General features: G+C 47.8%; 1 protein-coding gene across 3 annotated transcripts in view; it reads right to left on the bottom strand.

Annotated features, from left to right (window-relative positions):
* The window catches only part of LOC307100971 (putative ATP-dependent DNA helicase DDX11-like protein 8), a 33695-nt gene that overhangs the window by 6296 nt on the left and 551 nt on the right, over window positions 1–26848 (bottom strand). For all 3 annotated transcript variants that reach the window (XR_013813627.1, XM_079773665.1, XM_079773664.1), the window contains exons 2-19: window positions 23178–23361; window positions 22751–22898; window positions 14037–14285; window positions 13161–13247; window positions 12683–12840; window positions 10934–10979; window positions 9873–9980; window positions 9592–9679; window positions 9047–9255; window positions 7346–7498; window positions 6124–6170; window positions 5710–5789; window positions 4904–4948; window positions 4718–4785; window positions 3366–3404; window positions 2963–3074; window positions 2682–2813; window positions 2058–2170 (exon numbers count right to left, since the gene is read on the bottom strand). Coding sequence is in view for 2 of the 3 variants with exons in the window: in XM_079773665.1 (XP_079629791.1) it covers window positions 2058–2170; window positions 2682–2813; window positions 2963–3074; window positions 3366–3404; window positions 4718–4785; window positions 4904–4948; window positions 5710–5789; window positions 6124–6170; window positions 7346–7498; window positions 9047–9255; window positions 9592–9679; window positions 9873–9980; window positions 10934–10979; window positions 12683–12840; window positions 13161–13247; window positions 14037–14285; window positions 22751–22894 (1878 nt within the window). In the remaining variant the exon portion in view is untranslated. The remainder of the gene's footprint in view (window positions 1–2057; window positions 2171–2681; window positions 2814–2962; window positions 3075–3365; window positions 3405–4717; window positions 4786–4903; window positions 4949–5709; window positions 5790–6123; window positions 6171–7345; window positions 7499–9046; window positions 9256–9591; window positions 9680–9872; window positions 9981–10933; window positions 10980–12682; window positions 12841–13160; window positions 13248–14036; window positions 14286–22750; window positions 22899–23177; window positions 23362–26848) is intronic.

Genomic DNA, 26848 nt, shown 5'->3' with positions numbered 1-26848 from the left:
CATCAGCCCGCAGCCTCTCCCCCTGGCCTTCCCCGCCCCTGACTGTACCCCACACCCCAATAGGGGGTGGGCCGGCTGGCCAACCTCCTGCAGCCCGCCCGCCCCCCCCAACTCCAATCAGGGGCAGGGCCAGACAGCCAACCTCCCATGGCCCCTCCCCCAGCCGCTGACCCCCAATTGGCCTCCCCACCCCTATTTGGGGTAGGGCCTGCTGGCCAATTGCCTGCAGCCTCTCCCTGCAGCTGGCCGGGCCCTGATCAGGGCGGGTCAGCCAGACCCAACCCGTGCACCAATTTGTGCACTGGGCCTCTAGTATAGGATAAAAAAAACAAGTTTAGCTTGAGAAATGAGATAGAGAATAAGGTCAAATAAATTGGTTGATTTTTGAATCAGAAATATCAATATGGTCTCATGATGTCTGAAAATATATTTCCCAGGTCAGTACTGAAAAGACCCACAAACAGTAATCATCCAGGAACACTGCATGCGCATAGCACCCAGATCTTGGTTTCTAAGTACCCATCCCCAGCAAAAGAAACTAGGGCACCTTGGAGAAATGAATGATTCCAGATCTGGGGCAAAGAAAGCACCGGGTGGTCTGGGGTGTTTTGTTGTGCCAGGAAGCAAGAAAGCATCCTAAGACTAAGGAGGCCACATCACAAGGACCAGCAGCAGCAGGGAGGTTCCCACAGGCCACAATGGATTTGAGCATTGAGCCATAATGACTACCAATTATTTTAATACACGAATGAAAAAAACATACAGGTCTAGACACATGAAAGAATGGAAAACAGTAAAGCTACAGGGGCAATCTGACAGGCAGCTGAGTTTGGGAACAGACCGCTTGAGGATGCCGAGTAGCTTTTCATGTAGGAAGTCCTATTCTAGGACAGCGGTCGCCAACCTTTTGGACCTCACGGACCACCAGTTAGCGACCACTGTTCTAGGACGTCTCCTAAGGAAATAACCACTATGCAGGGACTGGTTACATTTACCACTCTATTGTTTAAACTCTGTTGTTTTCTAGAGATAAACTAGAAATTACCTAAATACCTAAAAAAAGTGGTTATATAAAATATAATACATTCATGTTATAGCCAAAGTATGGTGGAATAAATGCTTCTTTACTGACAAGAAAAATGTGGATGACATTCTGTTGCTGAGTGAGAAAAAGCAAATTATAACAACTGCATTTACAGATAATGCCATATTTTTGTTTTAAAAATATCTACTCTAATAAAAAAGATGCAAATTGACCGTACCTTCGCAATGCACATAAGCCAATCAGGAGTATGCAAATTAACTCAACAAAGATGGCGGGTTAATTTGCATACACAGGTGCTGAGTGGCAGGGGGCGGGACGCTTGTGTCGTCACCATGGCGACGATTCAGGCATTTCGCACCGCCCCAGCCACTCCAGGTGTCTGGGCAGCGTGGGAAGGTGGAAAAGCGGTTCTGGATGGAGCAAAGGCAGAAAGGTGGCTCCGGGCCGGAGCAAAGGCGGTGCCGGCAGCCAGTGGAAGGAAGGCCCATTCTTGCACGAATCTTCATGCATCGGCCTCTAGTGTATGTATATTTGTAGAAATTATGCATACAACTATAATGATATGCACCAAATGAATCTTTTGCTAGTGAAATTATGACCCTTCTCCCTGTTTTTGCTTATCTGTGATTTCTACAATGAAAATATAATACTTTTCTAAAAATACATTTAAGTTTATAAAAGAGGGAAGGTCATATCTATGTTGGGTACAGGAAGGGAGTGGCACTAAGGCACTAAGTGTGAGGAAGAAACTCCAACAGGACTTTCTCTGGAGAAGTGTGATCCCACCGCTTCAGACACACAGGAGCAGTGGCAAGGCCCCATCCCCAAGCCTACAAGGCCCAGCAGTGAGATAGCACAGCAGTGCCACCTGGTGGACATTGTTTGGCCTGTTCAAGCCAAGCCCTTTCTGGTTTGGGAACCCAGGGATGAGGTGAAGAGGCCTGACTGTGCACCATTCCTGTCACTGTCCCATCCATACCCGGGCACAGGAGTCTGGATCCAGTGTCCTTACCGGCTGCATGGTGCCCCCCGCAATGACGACTGCCCGGCATTCCTTCACCACCTGGGCAAAAGGCACTGCTGGATTCAGTAGCAAGAATTTCAGGCTGCTCTGACTGAGGCTGCCTGATAAAAAGACAAAGAAAAGATCTACATGGGAAGGGGGCAGGTACAGGCCCAACAAACACTTCTATCCTCCGAGGCAAAGGGGACCTCCAGCTGGGTCCATGTAGGAGGCACAAGAGATAATCACTTTCTCTTTAAATCAAATCCCACTTAATCTGCAGGACAGCCATGAGGTAGAGTACTATTAGCTCCCTTTTCACATGAGGAAAATGAGGCTCAGAGACAAAGAAACTGGTCCAAGACACAGCTTGTAGGTGATGGAACAAGGCTCAAGCTAAAGCCCATGTTACCTTAACCACTAGGCTACATGGCTCCTCTCACATCCTTGCCTGAGACAACCGACCATCCCACACACCTGCTTCTCTCCTCACTACCCCCACTGCCTGCCCAGGTCACAGGAGGCTGGCATCACCACGTTTCTCCGTCCTGACCCCCGGAGGTGCTGGGATGGAAGTAAAGGCCCCTTTCATGCTCTGGCCTCCAGCTCCAGGCTGGCTTCCCCTCGGATTACCTTGGCGGCTCAGCATGACCCTGCCATCCTGGTTGGCAGTGGTGAGAGCTTCAAGGAAGCCTTCGATGTGCATCAGCGGGGAAGCAGGCCGAGGCACCCTGGCCTCCCCGTCTTCCACAGGGGCTGTGGGAGCTGCACAGAGTGGAAGGGAGAGAGTCTGGGACCACAGGCGAGAGCAGAGAGCCTCCTTGCAGTTGGACTAACGGGCTCTCTGGGGAGAGTCCATGTGTGAGGAACATCCCTGCCCAGGGCCTGCAGCCCCGCCCCACCTCCGGACTCACTCTCCGTCACCCCGGGCTGCAGGCTCTGTAGGAAGTGCTGGAACCCCGCCAGTCTGGGCTGCTCCCTGGGGGTAGGGAGGACTGCCCCATACCTTTCTGTGAAGCCAAAAAGCTGAGCAGGAATAAGAGCAACAGAGACAAACGAGGGCAGCAGTGAGGGAGGCCAGGGTGGACAAGAGGCTTCCATCTCTCATCTGCATCTCAACCAGCACCCACCCTCCCGCCACCCCAACACCAGGCATCTTGGCAGCCCCTCCCCAACCCAGCAAGTATGCTCCCCAGTGAGGACAATAGAGATGAGGGTGCCTCTGAGTATCCACAGGGCAGGAGAGAGAGGCTCTGTGAGGGCAGCACGCAGGGGTGCAGCTGGACCCCACCAGGCCCCAGAGAAGGGCAGCCGTACCTTTCTGCTGACCATGCTCTTCTCACAGTAGCGCCGCACCTGCAAGACCAAACCCGCTGTAGGCACACGGACCACTTAATCAGGCTGGAAAACAAAAACAGATAACCACTCTCCCAAACTCCCGGAGCATGAGTCACCACCATCTCCCGGGGAGCCCAAAGGCTCCTGAGGCCGACCATGTCACCTCCTTTCTGAGGTCACTCCGCTCCCACTGTCCCCACACCACACAGGGCTCTCCCACGAGAGGGCCCCTGCCAGGCCTCAGACACGGCCTTCACAAGTCTGCATGGCTCCACCCCTCCTAAAGGTGCTGTGTCCCTCTGCTTTCCTTCACCATGACGGCACCTAAGCTAGTTCTTGAAGGATTAAGAGTTAGTCTTTAAAAAATCCTATAAGCAAAGGCACAAAGGAGGTAAAGCCTGGGACTAGTTCAAGGGACACCTGGAGTGCAGTTAGGTTGGTGTGTAGGCTGAAATGCAAGACGATGACTTTGGAGCCTTTAAAGAATTCTCAAAAGAATGGTATCTTTCAATTAAGATTCACTAGACTATAGTTTGTAAGTTATTAGAAGGGAGACAGAATGAAATCAAGAAAACCAGAAAGAAGCAGAGGAAAAGACTGCACTGAAGCAGCAGCTGTGGAAATGAAAAGGTGGGGTAAATTCAACAGCTATCCAGGCTATGGGGCACAATGGGTGACCTCGTTGAGCCTCGGCTTCCTTTGCTCTAGAATGGTGATGGCACACCCTACTCTACAGTCACAGGACCTGGCCCACTGCCTCAAACATAGTGATTGTTCCGTTATTGTTAGTAAACTAGAATCATAAGGTTGTGAGTCTGGCCCCGGGGAGAGCACCAATATGTAGGCCTGGAGCAAGCAAAACTGTGAGGCTGCAATAAATCACAGCTGGAGGGGGAAGATGAGAAAAGGTCAAGCAGAGTGGCCCAGCTGTGACCCCACTCCCCGCAGCCCAACAGCAGGATCACACTCACAAAATTAACTTCCAGCTCTACCCAGCAGCCCAGGGGAAAGACCGTGCCCCAAGAAAGATGGAGTAAAGCGGAGGGCCGGGCGTCTCTAGTTGTGCTTATTAAGTACAAAGAAAGGCACCTTTCCCCCCTAATCTCTCTGACCCTTCAACCCTAGGTCCTGGATTATGTTTTGTTACTGACATTACTTTTTTTTTTCAGGGTTAATGGTATGTCTGTGCTGTAGATCCTCAGCCCTCTGGACTGATTGAGGTCAGAAGGAATTTCCTTTTTATTCCTTCCACAGTGTTAACACAGTGTTCTGCCACAGGTGGGGGTAAGGATAAGATCTGATGAGCTAGCATGAACCAGTAAAACCTCTACCTTGAACAAGTTGATGTTGTCGATCTGGCTCTGAAAGAGAAAGTCATTGATGGTCTTCAGCTCTGTCCCTAAGAGTAAACAAACGAGCCTTGGGGTCCTGCTCTGAAGACCACGGTGTTGGGGTCCCAGAGGGAAGCTCAGAACTGGCTCAGACCAGCCCTGGGCCCATGAGGGCCACCCTCTTACCTGTCTTTGAAAGGCTCTGTGTATTGGGATTTTGCTTAATGTTCCCTAAAAGAGAATTCCAACAGGTCAAGATGGTGGTCCTCTGGCCCCATCCTCTCACACTCCACAGTGTACTAGTCAAATAAGAACATTTGTCTGTGAACCGGCTTTTTGCTATTTTTAATACCCATAGACCCCCTCTCCCCCCTGCACTGAGGACAGATGTTCCAGGAAGCCTCAAAGCCTGACCCACAAGTGATATGGAGACCAAAGCCTGGTGATTCTTTTCACAGGGAGGCAGGGACAGAGTAGCCACCCCAGTTTAGGCAGGCGCCAACAGGACACGCCCAGCTGCTCGATGACAGAGGCAAGGCAGAGACGGAAGCCAAGAGCACCAACGTGAGACAAAATCCCCTCAGAACAACCACGCTGGCGTCCTGGACTTCCGCTTCCATGAAAGCATTCAAAAGGATCCCCGGGGAGGGAAAGGGCTGCTGCACAGAATGCTGGAAAGGTGCATGGGACCTCGAGCCAGTGGGTTCTAGTTCCTCTCAATGGGCTCAGCAACCAGAGGCTCTAGCTTCATTCACTCGTGTCACTGAGGGTCAACACACCCATGCTGCCGTCCTCACAGGAGCGCTCAAGCTGCTATCATACTATGTAAAACGTCCTTCACTTGTATTGTAGTGCTATTACTACCTCAGAACAGTGAATAAACCAGGGTCCTGAAAAAGATCTACTAGTAAGTTAGACGTCCTGACAGCGTCCAGGGAGCCGAGTCCAACGAGCGGAGCAGGGTGGAGTTAGGGCGGGGCGGGGCTCCTTACCACCCAGCACAGTCACCAACTTCTCCAACAGGTACAGGATCTGTTTGATGTACATCAGGTTCTTGGCCTTCAAACGCTTCCTGAGGACAAACCAACAGACAGCAAGTGGGTTACTCCAACAGCACCATCCCTTCTAAGTGCCCCAAGCTGAGGCCTTTCTGGCTGGTGTCTTTCTAACTGGGTCACAAGCTACAAATACTCCCCCAGAAAAACAGGCTGGCTGTGGCCCACGGCCTTCAGAGCCAGGTGCTGTGTCCTGAGCACCCCTGGCCTATGTGGGTGCACACACACAGGAGACACAGCACGCTAGGCCACCCCGCAGAGATGTCAACCTAAATGCCTCCTCTCAGAGGCTGGCTTAGGGGTGCTGAGGCTGAGCGGATTTTCCCTTCCCCTCTGGAGGTGGTGTCTCACCTGTATCGTTCCATGTACTGGAGCAACTGGGAATGTGCCTGGCAGAGCTGAGGAGAGAAGAAATGGGCATGAAGGCAGACTAGGGTCTGGGCAAGTGGAACAGGGCTGTGCCAATTGTCTAGATCAGTGGTCGGCAAACTCATTAGTCAACAGAGCCAAATATCAACAGTACAACGATTGAAATTTCTTTTGAGAGCCGAAAACTGACTTCTGCGCATACACCACGAAGTTTCAATCGCACTGTACGTGCGCGCCAGCACGTGGTATTTTGTGGAAGAGCCACACTCAAGGGGCCAAAGAGCTGCATGTGGCTCGCGAGCTGCAGTTTGCCGACCACTGGTCTAGATTGTGGCTAGAAAATGCCAGCCCAGGACACATAGGAGGCAATCAAGGTGAGGAGAGTGGGGCTGGTTACAGACTAAGGTGTGGGTTTTAAAGGCCTGTGGGCTGGTGGGACCTGAGAGAGGGAAGGCAGGCAGGTTCTGCTGCAGGGGCCACTCTGTGCCAGGGAAAAAGCAAGAGGCTGACTCTCCGGTAATGAAGCCCCCTCTAGTTCTTACTGGGCTGGGAAAAGATGTTGCCTACCAAGAGTGATAGTTCAAGGTAACCATCATGTCCTGGCCGAAGATCAACCCAGGCATTGGTCAGTAGAGGTGGTAGAATGTCACGTGGGTTTCAGGGTCAGAAACCAGTGGTCAAATCTCAGTTTCCCACTTACTAGCTATGTGACCTTAGGCACTGCCTAAACCTCCCTGAATCTCTGAGTTCTCAGTGTAAAATAGGAATACCAGCCCAATGTAGAGTAGACGTGAATATCAGAGGTAACTCCTACAATGCATGGCACTTAACAGGCAATAAATAGTTTTCAGAAATCTTGAGCATTCTTCAGTTAAATCCTCTCAAAGCAGTATCATCTAACTACATGAGGACCCTGCTTCTCTCAAGCCATTATCCTGGATCATGGAATGGTTAGCAGCATCCTGGGCTGGAGGGACTCAGGACAACACAGGCCAGTGCAGACCAAGGCACCAGCCCCTCTGCCTGAGCTAGATCCCAGTTCTGAGATCCACTAGAAAGCAGTCACCTCTCATGAGGCTGCCGCCTTGATGCAGTGCACCACTACCAAGCGCCATTTATGGAGGAATCCCAGGTCCAGGCAGTTAGGGAAACGTTCCTTTGCCCCATGATAAACCCTGGCTCCAGGAGGGAGAGGCTGACCTACCTGGGATCCACTGACCTCCGTACTGTGGATGCCTGTGATGGTGTCAATCAGGTTGTGCGCCTCATCGATGATCACTACCTGGCCCTGCAGCCGGATCCCCGCGGCCTGCCGGGTGGCCGTGTGCAGCAGCATCTGGTAGGGCAGCACCACCACCTGGGAGGAGATGGGGCCACCTGAGTGGGGCGGGACTCCCTCCCAGAGCAGGGTCACCAGCCTGCCCTCAGTTCCTGGTGTGAACAGTTTTATTTCCTGCCCAGAATAGGTGCAGGGAAAGGATCGCATCGTACTGTGCTTTTAGCAACAGACTCCTCAAAAGTTTGATGTGGAACATCAAATATATGAAACAAAAGTAAAGCTGATCTGACTTTTGACTGAACCAAGAGTGGGGTTATGGGGAGGGGAACCCCAGTTGCTTAGCCTTGTCCATACCCCCAAGGTAGCCCCCGAGGCACCCAAGTTTCCTAAAAAAAAAAAAAGGTGAAAACCACGAGTGCAGCAGAAGGCAGCCCAGGGCTCCGGCCCAGGAGCTGTCACTGCCCAGCTGTGTGATTCTGGGAAAGTCATTCAGCTCCCATGAGCCTCGTTTTCCTCATCTGCAAAATGGGCTTGATAAACTGTCAAAACAGGGTTAAGAAGTGGGGTTGGGTAACAAAAATAAAAACATTCTGTACATTTTTTAGTGGCTCTGGTGTTATGACGATTTTCCAGTTAAAAGCATACTGATAAACCAAGTGAAAATCCAGAAAACTGGAAACTTAAGACCCAGGTTTTAATATGTTCCATTACTCACCTACTGTGAGAAAACAGATAAACCACTTAACCTTTCTGGACCCCAGTTGTCCCAGGGGTAGAATATGGAAAGTACCTGTCTTTGCTAGCTCCATGGGATACCATAAAAGCAAAAATGAGGTGAAAAGGGCCTTAAAAAGTCAAGATCATAAGAATTTCAGGACATCTTACTGCACTGGCACACAGTGTCTACAGCGCTAACCCTCGCTGCGGCAGACCCGGGAAGGACAGGGGAGTGCTGGGAGGGCTGCTGCATTGCTCCGAGGACCACACACGTAGTCCAGGGAAACAGACTGATGAGCAATTACTGCCACACGAAATTATTACTAACACAGTTCCCTGCATCTTTTAAAATCGACTTTAACCTTTTCTTGATTATATGGAATTCTCTACAAATAATATCCTATTTCCAAAAGTCACTCAAATGAAGGAAGTAGCAAGAAATGTTAAATCATAACAACCAAATAACAGTATAATTTTTGACCTGTTAAATTGGCAGCTTTTCTGTTTAAATAATAAAAACAGTCCTCTCAAATGCTGCAGTAAGTACACAGTTAAGACAGTCACTTTGAACAGCCATTTGGAAACAGATTTATGTTCTGTAGCTCCCATTCCTCTCGGTGTCTGCCCTGGCATCTCTCACTGTAGTTTCAAATAGGAATGCACACCTTCTCCTGGATCTGACCCCCCACAATGCCATAGTCCCTGCAGAACAGCCACCAAGGGACCTGGGGCCTCCTGCGACCGGATGCCCTAGGAGAGAGTGGGTTTCGTGTCATCAGTGTGCAGTGTGTCCGTCAGTCCAACCATGGCCGGTGACACCTTCCCAAACTAAGAGGAGGAAGGAATTCCCTCACGGCCTAGGCTGCAGTTAAAGCCAAGAGCTACTGCCCAACCCTCCGCGGTCTTCACCTGGGCAGCTGGAATGGCAAACCGGCTCCCATAATAGGGACAGGCCCCAGCCTCCTTCCCCAGGGCCACCAGCTGCTCGATGTCCTTCACCTCCAGCAGCACCTGGTCCTGGAAGAGCTGCAGGTGCCTATGGCCATAGAAGGGACAGGCAGCCCGGGATGCCTGCCTTCTCCTCTTGGGCTCCTGGTCCTCAGCTCGGCTCTTGCTCTCTGCGGGTGCGCAGCACGGGGGCAAAGGCAGAAAGAACAGTAACTGTCCTGTGGCCAGGAGCAGGCCGGTAAGGTCATGTCTACAAATCCCTTACGTGAACTATTTATTCTGGTCTCATCATGACACTCTGGTATTTTACTCTGTTCAAAACTTGGATTTTGGAATTAACACTGACCCAGAAAGCAAAAACACCTTTTCCCAAGGAGAGGCTCTTTAGGAAGAAACCATGTCTGTATCGGGCTGGCCCAGGCCCCTCCCCCTCACTCCCAGCACTGCCCGAGGCCACAGGATGGTCCCAGAAGCTGCTCCTTTAGCTCAAGGGTGCAGGTGGCTACCGTGTCTGCTCCTCTGTAGCTCCATACAGCGGTCGTTAATCAGCTGCACAGAACCCAGGTTTTTCACGTCTTGGTTTATACAAAGATTCTATGAGACAGAGGAGCAAGAGTTAAAGAAATGGTGCTGGCTAAATGATACACAGCAGCCCTCCCCCGTTCCCTTCCAAGGGTCAGCAAGGCCAGGGAAGAGGTTATCCTCCCCTTCCTCAGCCTGCCTGGAAGAGGAAGACAAAGGCACAAGGAAGGGAGCACCAGGGCCGAGGCGCCCTGCCTCTGTCTACCTGCCGAGAGCCGAGGGAGACGAGCCGGATGTCCTTGCCAAAGGGGCTCTTCTGTACCTCATGCACAAACTGGGCCAGCTGGGAGTGGGTCCGACTGCAGTAATAAATCTGCTCCGAGGAAAAGCAAGGGATTTCAAAGACAGTATAACCTCCTCAAATATTCTCTGCACATCAAGGAATGCCATGGGTGATGGGCTGAGGGAATGGGGAAAGGGGCCACAAATATACAAACCTAAAGCAAGGTGACTCTGTCCCACAGAAGATCTTAGCAAAATACCAGGGTTTCCCCACCTCATCCTCAACTCCTGAAGTTCAAGAGAATGCCCACCAGATGGGACTCCTCCCATCAGTCATGCTCAGCCCCTAATCCAACTGTTCTGGAGGGCTGGGCCACCTTAGGAAAGGTATTTCCATGAGTGGTGACTCCTGACATGGAAAAGGTCCCTAAGATTCTGGGGCGTGGTGAGGGGCCGTTCCACACACTCCTCCCAAGGACATGGAGGGTGGGGCTGGCAGTAAAGCAGGAGGAGGCTGAGCTGAACACTCTTTCTCTGTACTCCGCTAAGATTTAGAAGAGTGAGGAGAGGAAAAGAGAAAAAGGGAGAGGGGTCCAATTTCAACAGAGAAAACAAAGGTATTACGTGAATGAAACCAAATGATTTGAATTTGAGAAGTGTTGGCACCACATACACCTCATAGCTTTCCATGCAAATGAAAATATGAACAAAAGAGAAGCATGCCATCAGACATCCAAAGGACAAAGAACTCTCACTCTGACCTGCCCTGGCCTTCCCCAACCCCTGATGCAGAGAGAGACCCAGGGTCCTTGGCCCAGAATGGCTGTTCTTCCATGGCCTGCGGCACATGAGCCCAGACACCACTCCCACAAGATGTCTTCCCAGGTGCCCAGACCAGCCTGCCAGGTGAGCACCTAGAGACCAAGGTCTGGGTCTGGGGAGACAGTCAGTGGGCTGGAGGCTCCTCACCTACAGGAGGGACCCTCGCATTTTCCCTGGACTCCAGGCCAATCACAGCACAAAGCACAGGACACGGCCTCTTACCTTAGTTACATGTTCTTCCTCCAGGTCATCCTCATCCTCATCTAATCTGAGAGAAAAACAAACACAGAAAAACATTCTTCTTGCAAACGCAGGCCTACTAGACACACACTTACTGAGCATCTTACCACGTGCCAGCGATCAGCCCTAGACCTAAACAACTGAGAAATGAACTGAGGATCGCACTCTGAGCTAGAAGGAGACGCACACACCCCAGTAATGAAGTTCCACCAAAGCCGTCGTGCTCGCTTGTGCTCTCGGTCAGAGACGCCCCAGGCTAACACCAAAGCCATCCTCCCACTGCCACTCAGGAGAGGACAGAGAGAGAAAGAACATGGTAGTAACAAAACCCTAGGGTCAATGTTTGACTGTCATCCAAGACTACTCTCCTCTCACTGTCTAACCTCCAGCAAATGAGATTTCTCTCAGTTCACCAAGAGAATTTGACTCTATCACTCTATCAGAGCCTGGGCATGCTGTGCTCTGTGTCAGGAATGCTCTCTCCCTCACTTCTTGCCTTTACCTAGCCAACTTCAAGATCTCCTCATAAACATTACCTGGTCTGGGCAGCGTTCCTCAATCTCCCCTGGCAGGGTTGCCTGCCCTGTGACACACTGCCATGGTCCCTGTGATATTCATCTCTTTCAAACACCGTTTTTTCTTCTGTCTCCTCAACCACCCTATCCTGTCCACAGGCGGATCTGGGTGTGTCTTGTTTCTACAGATCGTCCCCTCCCCCGCCCTCCCCATAGCCTGCAAACAGCAGCAACTCCATGTACATTTCCTGAGTGAAGCTCCAAATGACTGGGTGAGAGAATAAAAGATGCTGTCACTTATGACCATATCAATCTCTTCTCCCCTCAGAATTTACAAAAAACTTAAATTAAAAAACTAAATAAATAAACCACATGCCACATAGTACACAAACTCAGCAGGATCTCGGTGCAAGGCTGGATGTGTGAATGAACGAAGTCCGCCCTTTCTAGGAATGAATGAGGAGCCCATCAGCACTGGGGACTGTCAGTCAACCTGCATTACTTGGCTGGTTGTTTAGTCAACGTTATTAGTCTAAGCTTCTTAGAAAACACAAAATCCTTTTTCAGATATACTCTACCTTGTGTATAAGGTGGGGTCATCCATAGATTTTTGTTTTTGTTTTTGTTCACCTAGCAATTCAGTTTTCTTAAAAAGCAGAAATGCTCATTGCCTTGGGCTATTAGAAAAGGAGTTAGTTACAGGGTTAGTTTCCTGTCAATTAAGAACTGTTCAGTTAGCTTTGTCTGAAAGGCCTGGATTTAAATCACAGGACACAGGAACCAAGACGGTGGTGTGGATAAGCACCTGTACTCAATGCAACTTGGTACTTAAGAGTCTGAGATCTAGAGCTGGGTGGGCGGGTTCAAGTCTCAGCTCCCCGCTGCCTGGCCTTGTGGCCTTGGCCACGGCATCACACCCGGCTGGGCCACAGCTTCCTCAGGTGTAAAGGGAAGACACAAATACTGACGTGAGAATAATGGCATTTACACACGTGCAGCCAGTGCCCGGCAGAGAGGGGGCTGGCTATCACTGCCATTATCACTTACGCACCCTGAGGAGGAGCCTGGCTGAGAGAAAAGAGGCAGTGGCTGGCATTCCATCCTTTCAGATGCCCAAAGAGTGACAAGGAAGCCTGCCTCTTTCTGGGCACAAGGAAGGAGCTGCCTCCCATGTGGGCTCAGCAGGGCGGTGGGTGGAGCAGAAGTGCTATCTTACCCGTTAGGGGCTCCCTTCTCCTCATCACTCTCGTACTCCGAGAGGACCAGCTCCTCCTCCCCAGATGCTAGCTGCTCCAGCGGCTCGGCCTCTGTTCCTGCCGCCAGTATGTCCCTGCTGAGACGGAGGAGACGCTCAGTCTCTTCTTCTTCCTGTCTCTGTACAGCAGCAGTGCAGGAGGGGAAAGATAACCTCAGTACTGATGCCCCACCTTCGACAGAGTCAGCCTCAGTGTGGCCATCCCCAAGGAAACACACACACACACACACACACACACACACACACCCCATTAACTCGGGCCTTGCTGCTTTACTGGTATCAATATCCCAGGTAACACTACCTCGGCTCAAGCTCCCATCCACTGGGTCATTAGGACTTAGAGAGTGGGGGTCAGGGAACGGAACCTGAGGACCTGGCTACTCACCCAAAGGAGCAAACCTCGAGGCCCCAAGCAGCCACTCCAGGAGATGACACTCACCTCACGCTTGGCTGCATACTTGAGCTGTGTATTGTGACGGAGCTGCTGTAGGCGTTCTTCTCGCTTCTTCCTCCTGATCTGCTCCTTCTAAAGGGGAAAGAAGCCATAAAGGAGATTACTGCAGGAAGCCCCAAACCAAGCCTTTCTTACAGAGTCTGGGGCTGCTCAGCCTAGTGCCTCTTCACACAGGGCGGTTCTCCTCCCCTGGCCGGCACTCATCACCAGACCCGGAGCCTCGTCAGGTCCCGGCCTCGCTGCTCACTGCAGGAAGTCTGCATATCCCCTCCCAGAGCCACATACTCTCACAATCAAATGCATTCCTTATTGAGTTTGCAGCTATGAAACCATGTTGCCAATGGCAACAGTGAGGTAGGTTCCTTTCCCAGGTGGGTAATGAATGGGACCTGCCAACCCCTTGTCTAGAGAAGGCCTGTTGACATTAGCTTTAAAAAGACAGCAAGGCCCTGGTCAGTGTTTCTTAGTGGTTCAAGTGCTGGCCCATGCACCAAAGGGTCACAGGTTCGATTCCCAGTCAAGAGCACGTACCTGGGTTATGGGTTCACTCTGCGCCCTCGGTCGGGGCAGCATGTGTGGGGAGGCAACTGATCCATGTGAGAGTCTCTCTCACATTGATGTTTCTCTCTCCACCCTCCCTTCCACTCTCACTGAAAAGCAATGGAAAAAATATCCTCAGGTGAGGGTTAACAACAAAAAAAGATAGCAAGGGTGCAGCACCATTAACTCAACAAAGCTGGCAGGAGAGCTAAGAGGCACTGCAAAGGCGAAGCACACTATCTAAATCTCAGAATCAATCCCAAATAATCACCCAAGTCCTGTTTCCTAGATCACAGCCACTTCTTTTACGCTGGATCTCACCTTTAGCCGGTCCACCAGGTCCCTTTCTTCTTTCTTCTGCACAAACTGAGTAACCCAGTCAGGTTCTCCAGTGGGCCTCAGAGTGTCTGGGGTCTCCTGATGTGAGGATGAAATAAGTGGGGGCTGGTCCTTCCCATCACTGGAGGGGGCAGTTCCAGTTTTAAGGAGATGTGCCTCCTCTTGACGTTTCTTCTGTTCAAAGTCACGGAGCCAGGAAAGGGCCCCACAAATAAGACTTAAGGATTTTCCCTACGGGAAAAAAATGTTTTCAGAAATAGAGGACAACAAACCAAGCTTCCCAAATGACCTTTCCCATTTTACTGAAGCGTCAAAGAAAGTCTGACTTTAAATATTAGACCAGCCTGGGGAAGAGAAGGAAATTAGCAAGAAAATGAAGCTCTTAGCTTAGTTATACAACTCACTGCTCCTGAAAGAATTTGAAGTGGCTTATCAGGTTACACATAACTACTGTAAGTCAACATAACTATAAGTGAGAAAGTAGATAAATAGCCCCCAAAACAATTAAAGCAAAAACATGTGGAGCATGAAATGCTACCCATGTGCCGAGGAGGAGCAACACCTTTCAAGCAGCTGGTGTGCAGGTAGAACATGACCAGCCCCATAGTCCCGGTGTTTATAACTTTGCTGAAGCAAACCAATGGCTCTCAAGAACACAATTCTTGATTTAAAGACCAGAATTCTCCCTGTGGGTCCATGTTATGGGGTTGAATCTTGTCTCCCCCAAATCCATGTCAAAGTCCCAACCCCCAATGTCTCAGAATGTGGCCTTATTTGGAGGCAGGGTCATTGCAGGTGTATTTAGTCAAGATGAGGTGGGCCCTAATCCAATCTGACTGTTGTCCTTATAAAAAGGGGAAATTTGGACACACAGGCCGAAAAGGAAGGTGATTGACAGGGGGAAAAAAAGAGACATCTACAAGCCAAGGAGCGGGGCCTGAACAGACCCTTCTCCCACGGCCCTCAGGAAGAACCAACTCTGAAACCAAGCTGTTGGGAGGCTTGGTTCCTTCTCACTTCTGGCCTCCAGAACTGGGAGAGAACAAATTTATGTTGCTTAAGCCACCCACGTTGCCAGGATTTGTTATAACAGTCCTTCCAGAAAGGCTGCTGCCATGAGTTTCACAAAGCTGCTGCTTCTGGTATCCAAAGGGCAGGTCATTTCAGGTAAATCTCAGGAGGGCCACCACCTTCCTGTCCAGGCCATCACTCCCCCAAGCCTGCTTAACCCAGGGGTGATCTCGGAGTATCCAGAGTGAGGTTCTGAGCCTAATCTGGGCTTGAATGAACTGCAAGTGAAATGCAGGTGTGTCTAGGTTGGGCAGAAACAGCAGAGCATAGTGGCTAGAGCTTCAGACTTCACTGCCAGGTTGCCTGGGCCAAATACTGGCTCCTCCACCCATCAGCTCTGTGGCCTTAGGCTAACTTCTCTAGGCTTGTTTCTAAAAATGCAAAATGGGAATACCAGTAATAGTAGGACCTTCCTCAGAGTTGCTGCAAGCATTGATTAAGTTAATACACATAAAAGTTAATACCTACACCAAGATTAGAGGGAACACCTGGTACATAAATTAGCAACCAGGGCCTTTTTTTTTGGGGGGGGGTGGAGGGTTGCTATTATTAAGTAACTAGAGGCCTGGTGCATGAATTTGTGCACCATTGGGGTCCTTCAGTCTGGCTTGCAGAATTGGGCCGAAACCATCTCTCCGACAGCCCCTAAGTGCGAGAGGGCGCAGGCCAGGCCGAGGGACCCCACCAGTGCACAATTGGGCCAGGGAGGGATTCGAGAGGTTGGCCAGCCAGGGAGGGACCGCGGGAGGGCTCCAGGGTATGTCCAGCCTGTCTTGCTCAGTCCCGATTGGCCGGATCCCAGCAGCAAGCTAATCTACTGGTCAACTGTTTGCCCCCTGGTGGTCAGTGCATGTCATAGTGAGCAGTTGAGAGGCCTTAGCATATCATTAGCATATTATGCTTTGATTGGTTGAATGGACAACTGGACACTTAGCATATTAGGCTTTTATTATATAGGATAATAAAATACTATTAACTTGGGATGAGGATCTATTCGCTTTCATCAAATTCTCAGAAGGCTCTGTGACTGATGGGTACTTCTGAAGAATGGATGGCTCACATATGTTTAGAAAAGCCCCATATGTTCCCTTTCTGTCCATTTTTGATAGGGACTGAGTGACAAAGGCTTGTAGACAGCAGTCTCCCGGAAAGCCTGGGGCAGCCATTCTGTGCTGCCTGGGAATGGGAGCCATCAGCTTCAGCTGTCATCAAGTGAGGAGTAGGAGAGACGTCCCCCATGTAACATGGTCCAGGCACAGATGCCTGGTTAGATAGCCAGCAACCTCCTCCTGAAAGTGAGCTGAGGAAGTTTCTGAGGGCAAAGTTATCTTCCAGAAACAACGGTGGCAAACTCTTTAACACCAAGGAAAAAAGACCACCAAAGCCCTGCAGATCCATGTTCCGTAATAAGGCCACAGAAATTTTAGGCTGGAAAACGTTAAAAAGATGTATAATCAACTGCTCACTGTTATGAAATAAATTTAATAAAAGTACCCACAGTATACCTAGCTTTGTACAATGTTATTTCCTGGGGATTTTGTTAAAATAACACAGTTTAAAAAGTTTATGCAAAGAAAACTAAATTCATTCTTTCTAAACACCTACACAGGAGCTGTAGCAACCACTGGGCTTGATGGTGGGAACACAGAGCTCTCTAGAAAGTGCCCACAGGCACAAACTTAAACATATGACTTGAAGGGTTATGCATTCCTGCGGGACACGGACTCCAGAACTGCAATGCTATACAAGGCACAGTGGGCACAAAGGCAAGAGGTCAATTCAATGTGGTGGTCTCATGAAAGGCTTAAAAAGATGACGCTTAAAGGAAAATAGGCATCATCGGGAGGGGGTGGGGAACGGGCATCTGAGGCAGAGGACTGGAAGGTGAGGCACAGCCTGTAATGCATGGCACCCCTGCAGGCAGTGGGGCACAAGGACAGGAGGGAGCTCTATTAGGGGTGGGACGTGGAAGACAGTGGCTTCTTCTTGAAGGCAACTGAAGTACACAGATGAGGCCACAGAACCGAGAGCACCAACATGAAGGGCTGAGCAGCAGGAGAGGATGCCTGGAATGGACAAGGAGCTGAAGACGGAAAGACCTGAGAGGGAGGAGTTGGGCCTTCAGGTTAAACAAGGTGGAATGTACACATGCTCTTCTAGCTCTTCTGCGTCTTTTCTGAAACACATTAAAATTATAACAAAGGCATAAAAGAGGCTTACACCCACAAAAACAAGAAAGTGGAAGAAGGGATAGTAACAAGTTTTAGGAGAGAAAGCAGAGAAATGGAACCGACCTAGCAGAGTAAAGGACACCGAGCCCAGGTGTCTACAGAAGTCTCCTCAGATCCCCCCTCAGAAACGCCCGGAAACTAGCAGGGCCACAGAATAACAATGAAAACAAAGGGATTAATTGAAATTCTTTTAAGGATAATTAGACCCCCAAGTTGCAGTCCCCACTCCTCACAGCAGACAGTTTATTCTCTGGTAAAGCTGAGCCCGGAGGCCCTGGAGACAGCAGGTGGAGTGAAGCGTGGGGAAGAGGGCTGAAAGCAGGGCACTGAGAGACTGTGTACCTAAAGCCACGTCTCTAGTCCCTCCAAAATACTGGCTGTCAGGCTTGGACCCACTAGGCAAGAGTTCAAAGGAGAGACTTCTCTGGAAAAACTAGATGGCCCTAGGGAAAATTCTACAAATACTGACAAATGGAAGCCCCAAACAGTGGCTGGGCCTATGGCCACAGCCTCCATCACAGGCCTGTCACTCAGCCTTGCAGTGGCATCGGCTTGAACACCAACAGAAGACAGCCAAGGATCGCCAGGCATTTGAGGAAAGCCTCAAAACATAATACCCCAAATTGGGGGAAGAGGGGCAATGCAGGGGGGGAAAACTTCCAACTACTACTATAATTGATATCTTCAGAACGATATTATTTCCATGAAACAAGAACAGGATGCTTTTTTTATTTTTAATTACAGAATAAGAACACGTTCTTGAATATTTAAGAGATGACAGCCAAAATAAATCTGAATAGAAAGACTGGACAATGAAGTTAAAGAAATCTTAAAGAAGTAGAATTTTAGGCAAAAACAAAAACAAACAAACCATGGTGCTCAAAGAGATGAGCAATTAGAAGAAAACATAATTATAGGATTAACCAGGGGGCCCAAACCCAGTGAATGGGAGTACCAACAAGATTATTATCAAATACAAGAAAATGTCTCAGAATGAGAGGTAGATGACCCAGATGGAAAGTGCTCAAGTAACCAGTACAAGAAATTAAACATACGCACAGTAGGTCCGTCAGCATGCAATTTCAGACACAAAGGGTAAAGAGAAGATCCTAAAAACTTTGGAGGGTGAGGTGGAATCAGGTCACAGAGGACTGAGGTGCAGACTACCACTGGAATTCTCAACAGCAACAATGGAAACTAGTGAACAGAGGGAGCAACTGTGAGGGAGAATTATTTTGAAACTAGACTTATATATTCAGCCAAACTATTAATACCAACCAAGTAGAACTAATACATTTTCAGGCCAGCAAAGTCTTAAACACTTACCTACACAGCCCTTTTCAGGAAGACTCTCTACCAAAACAAGGAAATAAATTAAGAAGATATGTGTCTAAGAAACAGAGAATCCATTACCGAAAAAAAATAAGGAAAAATAAACATTACATGGATGAATCTCAAAAATATGCTGAGTGAATAAAAGAAACCAGATACAAGAGTACATACTGTCTGATTCCATTTTTATGGAATAGTGGAAAGATAAAGCTAATCTACAGAAAGCAGATCAATGGCTGAGGCTGGTGTGTTGAGAATGGAGGGGCAGCAGCAGGGAGCCACTTCCAGAAGGTACAGGGAACTTTCTGGGGTGATGAATATGTCTTGCATCTTGATCGTGGTGATGATATGGGTGTTCACATCTATCAAAATTCATTGGAATTGTAGACTTAAAAGGGATACATATTACTATATATCGATTATCCTAAAAAAAGTTGATTTTTTTTTTTTTTAAAAAGGAGCAAAGGGAAATCCTCCAGCAATTGCTGTGAAGTAGATCTAAGGAACAACTAATTCAGATTAGAACAAATGGGTGAAGGACTTCAAGGAAGTCTCCAAGGTAAAATGGAATTGATTATTGCTATGGACTGAACTTATCCCCCCAAAAATTCATATGTTCAAGCCCTAACCCGCTCATGACCATATTGGAAAAACAGTCTTTAAGGAGGTGATTAAGGTAAAATGAGGTCATAAAGGTATCCCTGATCTTCTGATAGATCTGGTGGTGTCCTTATAAAAGGGGAAGAGACACCAAATCTCTCTCTCTCTCCCTCCCTGCACCCCCCCGCCCCCCGCCGCCCCCTCTCTCTTTCTGCCATGTGAGGACACAGAAAGAAGATGGCCGTCTGAAAGCCAGGAAGAGGATCCTCACCAGAAACTAAAGCCTGCTGCAACCTTACTCTTGGACATTCGTCTCCAGTACTGCGGGAAAATAAATTTCTGTCATTTAAACCACCCAGTCTATAGCATTTTGTTGTAGCAACTCTAGCAGACTAAGATGATAACTTTACATAGGGAACACAGGTATCCCCCACTTTCCAAAAGTTCGCATTAGGCAAACTTAGCTCTTTTGTAAAAGCACAGTGGTATAACACAAACTTGCATAAAGCAAACTTTTGGGAACTGGAAGATATTCTCCACTTTACTGTCATTTTGGCTTATGAAAGGTTTCATGGGAATGCTCTATAGCTGTCCCTCAGTATTCATGGGCGATTAGTTCCAAGACCCCCAAGGATACAAAAATCTGTAGATGCTCATGTCCCTTATATAAAACTAGAGGCCCGGTGCACAAAATTCATGCACGGGTGGGGTCCCTAGGCGACCAGGGCCGATCGGGGCCTTCCGGCTGCCAGGGCCTTCCTTCCTGCCAGTTGCTGGATGGGGCCTTCCTTCCTGCTGGTGGCCGGCCAGGGCCTTCCTTCCTGCCGGGTAGGGCATGCTGGCTGTGGGGAGGGACTATGGGAGGTTGGCCAGCCACTGGGAGGGGTCAGGTGAGGTTGGCCGGCCGCGGGAGGTTGGCTATGGGAGCACACTGACCACCAGGGGGCAGCTCCTGCGTTGAGCATCTGCCCCCTGGTGGTCAGTGTGTGTCATAGCAACTGGTCATTCTGGTTGTTCTGGCATTCCGGTCGCTTAGGCTTTTATATATACACCAGAGGCCTGGTGCACGAATTTGTGCATGGGCGGGGTCCAGTCGGCCTGCCCCATCAGGGCCGATTGGGCCTGGCTGGCCTGGGGGGAGGGGCCATATACAGTTGGCCAGTCGATCCGCCCCCTCGTCAACTCCCTGTCAACTCTTGGTGGAGGGGACAATTTGCATATTAGCCTTTTATTATTTAGGATAGATAGATGACTTAGTATTTGCATGTAACCTATGCACATAATCCCATACACTTTAAATCATGTATACATTACTTATAATACTTAATATAATGTAAATTTTACATAAATAATTGCTATACTATATTGTTTAGGGAGTAATAATAAGAAAAAAGTCTGTACATGTTCAGCAACTGTCGTAGGTCTAACTACATAGAACATGTCAGCAACAAGGTAGCTTCCCCCCCCCCCCCAATATTTTTTATCTGGAGTTGGTTGAACCCATGGGTGCAGAACCCACAGATAAGGGCCAACTGTACTTTTGGACAGTGTGAAAATCTGTATCATATTGAGAGACTACTGGATGATGTGTGAGGAGTTTGCATAAGCATATTGAACACTAAATAAACTTTTAAAAGGCAATTATTAACTCTAGAAAAATAAAATTACTCAATGAAAAAACCATTATAGTATACTGCCTTAGCAGAGACTAAAAACAGCTAAGTACATCAGGAGAGGAAGGGAAAAAGATGGTAAGAAAGCTACATCTTATCCATCACAAGAGGAAGGTACCAATCACTAAAATCCACAAATCAAGAAACAAGAGCACATAGGTTATAATTTCAAAATGTGCTATATGAGAAAAGTACATTTCTTAAGAAACAGACAAAATATTTAAAAGCACCGGCCCATTGCACCAGATTTGACTTTTTTTAAAAAAGGTGTTCATTTATTTCAGAGAGAGGAATGGAGAAGGAGAGAGAGATAGAAATATTGATGAGAAACATTGATCAGCTATCTTTTGCATGCCCCTACTGAGGATCAACCCACATCCAAGGCATGTACCCTGACCGGAAATCGAACCAGTAACCTCCTGGTACATGGGTCAATGCTCAACCAACTGAGCTCACCCTGGCAGGGCAATAAATTTGACTTTTAAAATAACATGCGTTATTCTTTGATTAAAATTTTTATATTGCTTTAAACAAAAGAGGAGGATATGTTCTATAACGTCAAACGTTACAGTATGGTCAAAATAAGGGCTTCAGATATCCAGATCTACTAAACAGGAAGTCACTACTGACCCTAAAAATATTTCAGTGGGTTGGTAGGGGAAGAAGTCATATTGTACTGGGTTAAATGGAGGGTAAAAGTGCTAGTAGAATACTACTGAAAAAAATACCTCTGCACATTATATTTATGACCCACATTTTGTTAACTGCAGGACTTATTCTCTCCCACTCACTACATATACACTGAGTGGCCAGATTATGATCTCTGAACGCATAATAATCTGGCCACTCAGCATATATATATATATATATATATATATATATATATATATATATATATTAGCCTTTTATTCTATAGGATATACACTGAGTGGCCAGATTATTATGCATTCAGAGATCATAATAATCTGGCCACTCAGTGTATATGAAAGAACAAAATGAAACAATATAGTACCCCTGTCTGCACTTTTCCTGTCCCAGGAGGTCATGTCATCTCAGGAGAGAGTGACATGCTTCCATCAGCAAGTGAGAGAAAAAGAATGAGTTACTTCCTTTTATTCATTCATTCCACACACCTACTAGGAGCCTCCTATGGGCCAAATGGGCCAAGTTCTGCTAGATGATAGGGACACAAAGGTGAGGACCACAAGGTCCTTATCCTCCAGGAGGTCACAGCCTAGTTGAGGGACCTTCACAGCAACACATACATTTCACTATCACATAGTACTTGCTATAAAAAATAAGTGAAGTGTAAGAGAGAAGTAGGAACTGATTACCACAGCCTTAGCAACCTCAACAGACAATGTCTAATAAATCACTCATTCCAGGCCAGGAAGAAAAAACTTAGGGGCCCTTGATTGGATCCCTCCAGCACTCAGTAACCAAGTGCCTGGAGACTACATCAACATGTTAAATCTGTGAATAAGCTGAAGTAATTTCTATGTTGCTCAATATCAAAGCAGTTGTGTGCCCAGAGAAGTCTTAAAAGTTTCAGTTCTATGCTTCCACTGCCATTCAAATTCTCCTTTGCCTGTAGCCTAATTGTCTTTAGAACCTGGGGTTGTGTTTAACAATTTAATAGAGGGAAGTGAGCATTATTCAGAAAGATAAACTGAGAGAACTACTTTGCCCAACTCCAAACCATGAAAATCTCTGCAGAGGCAAATAAACCTCTGACTAGGTGTAGTCAGGGTCTCCCAAGAGCCCTCTTGGGCCAACTGTTCATACTTACAGTGCCAGTTGGACTCTCAAATATCCCAATCTTGCTATCCTCCAACACCTGGTATAGCACTGCCATGAAGTCTTTCTGGATGGAATAGGGTGTGAAGGGAAAAGGGAAATGGATGCCACCGATCTCCTGGTTTTTATCAGCCATGATCCTAAGGGGAGAAAAATATCTGGTAGTTCTCTGATGAGCCAGGAAGAACCGGCTTGAAATCTAGAACAGTTCCTAAGATCAGTCTCAATACTAATTATGGATTTTCTCCTTAGGCTGTACATTATTTGGCAAGCAGAGAGAGATCATGTTCTCTTCATCATGTGCATATACCCATGAAGCCATACTAAATCCTGCAATCCACCCAGTGACATTTATCACAAAGGGCTCTAGAAGAATGCAGAATACGAAAACCCTTATACAGAAACTCCCTGCTTTTCACCTGAGGTACTTTTGCTGCTTGGATAGCCTTCTAATGCCTCTATGAAAGGCTTGGAGATGTCCTCTCAAAGACCTGTGCCCTGGGATCAAAGATGTTGCCTGTATTCACTTCTGCAGCAGTCTTCCCTCACTTCTGCACAGGGTGGTATTTGCATGACAAATGCTGCTTTATCCTGTTGGGAGACCTGTAAGTAAAATCATGACACACAGGCAGAGAATTACAAGTACAATTACAGTTTTTCTTACCTGGCACAGGTTAATGTACATATCCTTATTTTATAGACATCTTTAGTTTGCTTCTTAGTTCATCCTACCTTCCATTTCTAGCACAAAACAGAGCTGCCTCCAAAAAATGTTTTGGCCTTAAGAATCAGAGCCTTCTGTCTGGCTCCAAGCCTTTTAAAACAGATCACTGGTCAGCCTACAGACATCTAAAGCATCCAGCCGGATCTAATGAGCTTTGCACTTTCTGTCCCTCCTAGAGGGAATGATGAGTCCTCAACCACAGCTCGGCTCCTAGAGAAGTCTCTCCCTTTATTTGGTCAAATACCCTCCTTCCAAATACATGTGCATGCACACACGCAGGCCGCTCTACTTTAAGTCACTCTTTGATGTCATTACCCTGCACTTAATTTCTTCATAGCTCTTAGCACTCAACACAATTTATTTAGTCCTCCCCACTACAGTATAAGCTGCATAAAAGAAAGAACTTTGTCTGTCTTGTTCTTCCCTGCCCTTAGCACTCAGAATGCCAGGTGCTTTGACAACTAGCAGGCATTCAATAAAAATTTGATGAATAAATAAATAGCCATCTTGACATGGGGGCTGTAGGTGGAGGTTTGTGTTCTTCAGAAGTGTGAGCGCCCCTGGGTTCGGGTGAGGCGGATCCCGGGTCTCGGTGAGGCCGCGCGCCCCTGGGTCCGGGTGAGGCTGGATCCCGGGTCTGGGTGAGGCCGTGCCCCTGGGTCCAGGCGAGACCAAACCAGAGGGAGTCGGACCTGCATTACCACCATTTGTCCACCATCCAGAACTGAAAAGTCAGTGCTGACATGTACACATAAGGAACTGGTGGACATTGAAATTGGGTCTCAAAAGATCTGTTGGTCCAGAAAGAAACTTACTACAGACTGATTCATTTGCCGGTCAGCATAACTATTATTGCTGGTCTCACATTCAGTTCTTATAAGTATATTTCTAGTAACACATGATCTCACTCATCTAGGGGAAATGATGAACAACATAGACTGATGAACAAGAACAGACCCAGAAACAAGGAGGCATCGGCCGGACTGTCGGGCCTAAGAGGGAGGGTAGGGGAGGGTGGGGGTAGGGGGGAGAGATCAACCAAAGGACTTGTGTGCATGCATACGAGCTTAACCAATGGTTAAGGACAACAGGGGGGTGGGGGCATCCATGGGGAGGAGTGTGGGATGGGAATGGGGGGATGAGGACAAATATGTTACACCTTAATCAATAAAGAAATTAAAAAAAAAAAAAAAGAAGTGTGAGTGGAGGACGTCCCATAACTTAAATATCTAGTCCAAGGCCAGTTCTTTAGTAGTTTCAAACTGTTTTAATATAACATCACAACAACCATGTGGTCAGTATTATTACTAGCTCTATTTTATAGATGAAAAAACTGACACTCAGAAAGGTTAAGTGATTTGCCCAGCTGGTGTGGCTCAGTGGTTGAGTACTGACCTATGAACTAGGAGGTCACGGTTCAATTCCTGGTCAGGGCACATGTCTGAGTTGCAAGCTCCATCCCCAGTAGGAGCCATGCAGGAGGCAGCCGATCAATGATTCTTTCTCCCTTTCCCTTCCTCTCTGAAATCAATTAAAAAATATATATATTTTTTTAAAGAAAGGTTAAGTTATTTGCCCACAGTCTCATAGCAATTGTCTGAATCCAAGATTTGAATGCACATCTGCCAGACCTTCAAGCAGCTAGGCTTTGTATTTCCTCACTCTTCTCTCACCAGGGTAAGTAAGGTGAAAACAGACTTGGTTACCAAACTTTAGAATAACAACAGGAAACAATACAGAAAAAAAGTAATTACTGCCCTAGCCGGTTTGGCTCAGTGGATAGAGCGTCGGCCTACGGACAGAAGGGTCCCAGGTTCGATTCCGGTCAAGGGCACATGCCTCGGTTGCAGGCTCCTCCCCCGCCCAGGCCCTGGTTGGGGCATGTGCAGGAGGCAACCAATCGATGTGTTTCTCTGACATCGGTATTTCTCTGTCTTTCCCTCTCTTTTCCACTTTCTCAAAATATCCTCGGGTGAGGATTAAAAAAAAAAAAGTAATTATTATTTCATTCCCCGTGGATGGTAATTATTGATCTCATTATTCCAGAAACAGCACAAGCTAAGTCAGAAGTTAAAGAAGGATTTAGATAAATCCACCAATAGTTGATACACTAAGCGCGCTTTAAGAATGCTTGGTGTAGCTTTTTCTGACCTCTTCAGATTGGCTGCCTGAAGGACAACCATGACCTCCCACACAAGTTCTCCCTAGAATTCCCCACCAGTGCTAAGGCACAAACCTTATGTTCATTAAATGAGGCAACAAGAGGTTATGTGAAAGAACCTCAGGTACATATAAGGTTTGAAAGTGTTCATTTTCTTCAGTCTTCAATTATCACTTGTTATTTATTTGGGTATAAACTATTGCTACAGACTGAACTGTGTTCCACCCTCCCTCAAATTCACGTGTTAAAGCCCTAATCCCCAACATGAGACTATTTTATTTGGAGGGAGGGCTTTTAGGAGGTAATTAGCATAAAATGAAAAGGGTAATTAAGATTAAATTAAGGCATAACAGTGGGTCTAATCCTTATTAAGATTGGTGGCCTTCTAGGAGTAAGACACCTCTCTCCTTACCAGCCATGTGAGGACAAGTAAGAAGGGGACCGACCTTCTGCAAGAGAGGAAAAGGGTCCTGGACAGGGAACAGAATAGGCTGGGACCTTGATCTTGGACTTCCCAGCTTCTAGAACTGTAAGAAAAAAAAAGAACTCTGGCCCTGGCCAGTTTGCTAAGTGGTTAGAGCATCAGCTTGCACACCCAAGGGTCCTGGTCAAGGGTACCTCAGTGGCAAGTTCCCCAGCCCTGGTAGGGGCGGGAGGCAACCAATCTATGTGTCTCTCTCACGATGTTTCTCTCTCTACCCTCTCCTACTTCCTTTCCACTCTCTCTAGAAGTCAATGGGGAAAATATCCTCGGGTGAGAATTAAAATAGAAAACAAACAAACAAAAAACAACACTGTTGTTTAAGCCACCCAATGTATGGCATTTTGGTATGGCAGTCAGAGAAGACAGGAACAATTTAAAAGCACTATCCCCATTTTAAGTTCCTAAAATGCTTTAACTTCACACACCTGGGAGACAACACAGCCCCAAAAGAAAACGTTTTCTGCACCTACTGTTAATCCAGTCACAGCACTCAGCGGGGCTGCAATGCTGCCACAGCAGGGGACATGGCCCGGCCTCCCAGCTCCATCCTCAGAGCTCTCACATAGTGTAGGAAAAACCTGCTATCGTATTTTTTTCCACTTTTCATAACACATCCTCCAACAATCTGGTCAATTCCATTCAACCGAATCCTCTTGACTGGATCCCACTCCACCTTGATTTTTCTGAAGGGCAGGCAGTAGGGCAGAGCCATCAACAGTAT

This window comes from Cnephaeus nilssonii, assembly GCF_951640355.1.
Source record: "Cnephaeus nilssonii genome assembly, chromosome: 6".
Taxonomy (NCBI): domain Eukaryota; kingdom Metazoa; phylum Chordata; class Mammalia; order Chiroptera; family Vespertilionidae; genus Cnephaeus; species Cnephaeus nilssonii.
Note: the sequence above shows the minus strand (reverse complement) of the source record. Positions and strands in the feature narration are given on the sequence as shown.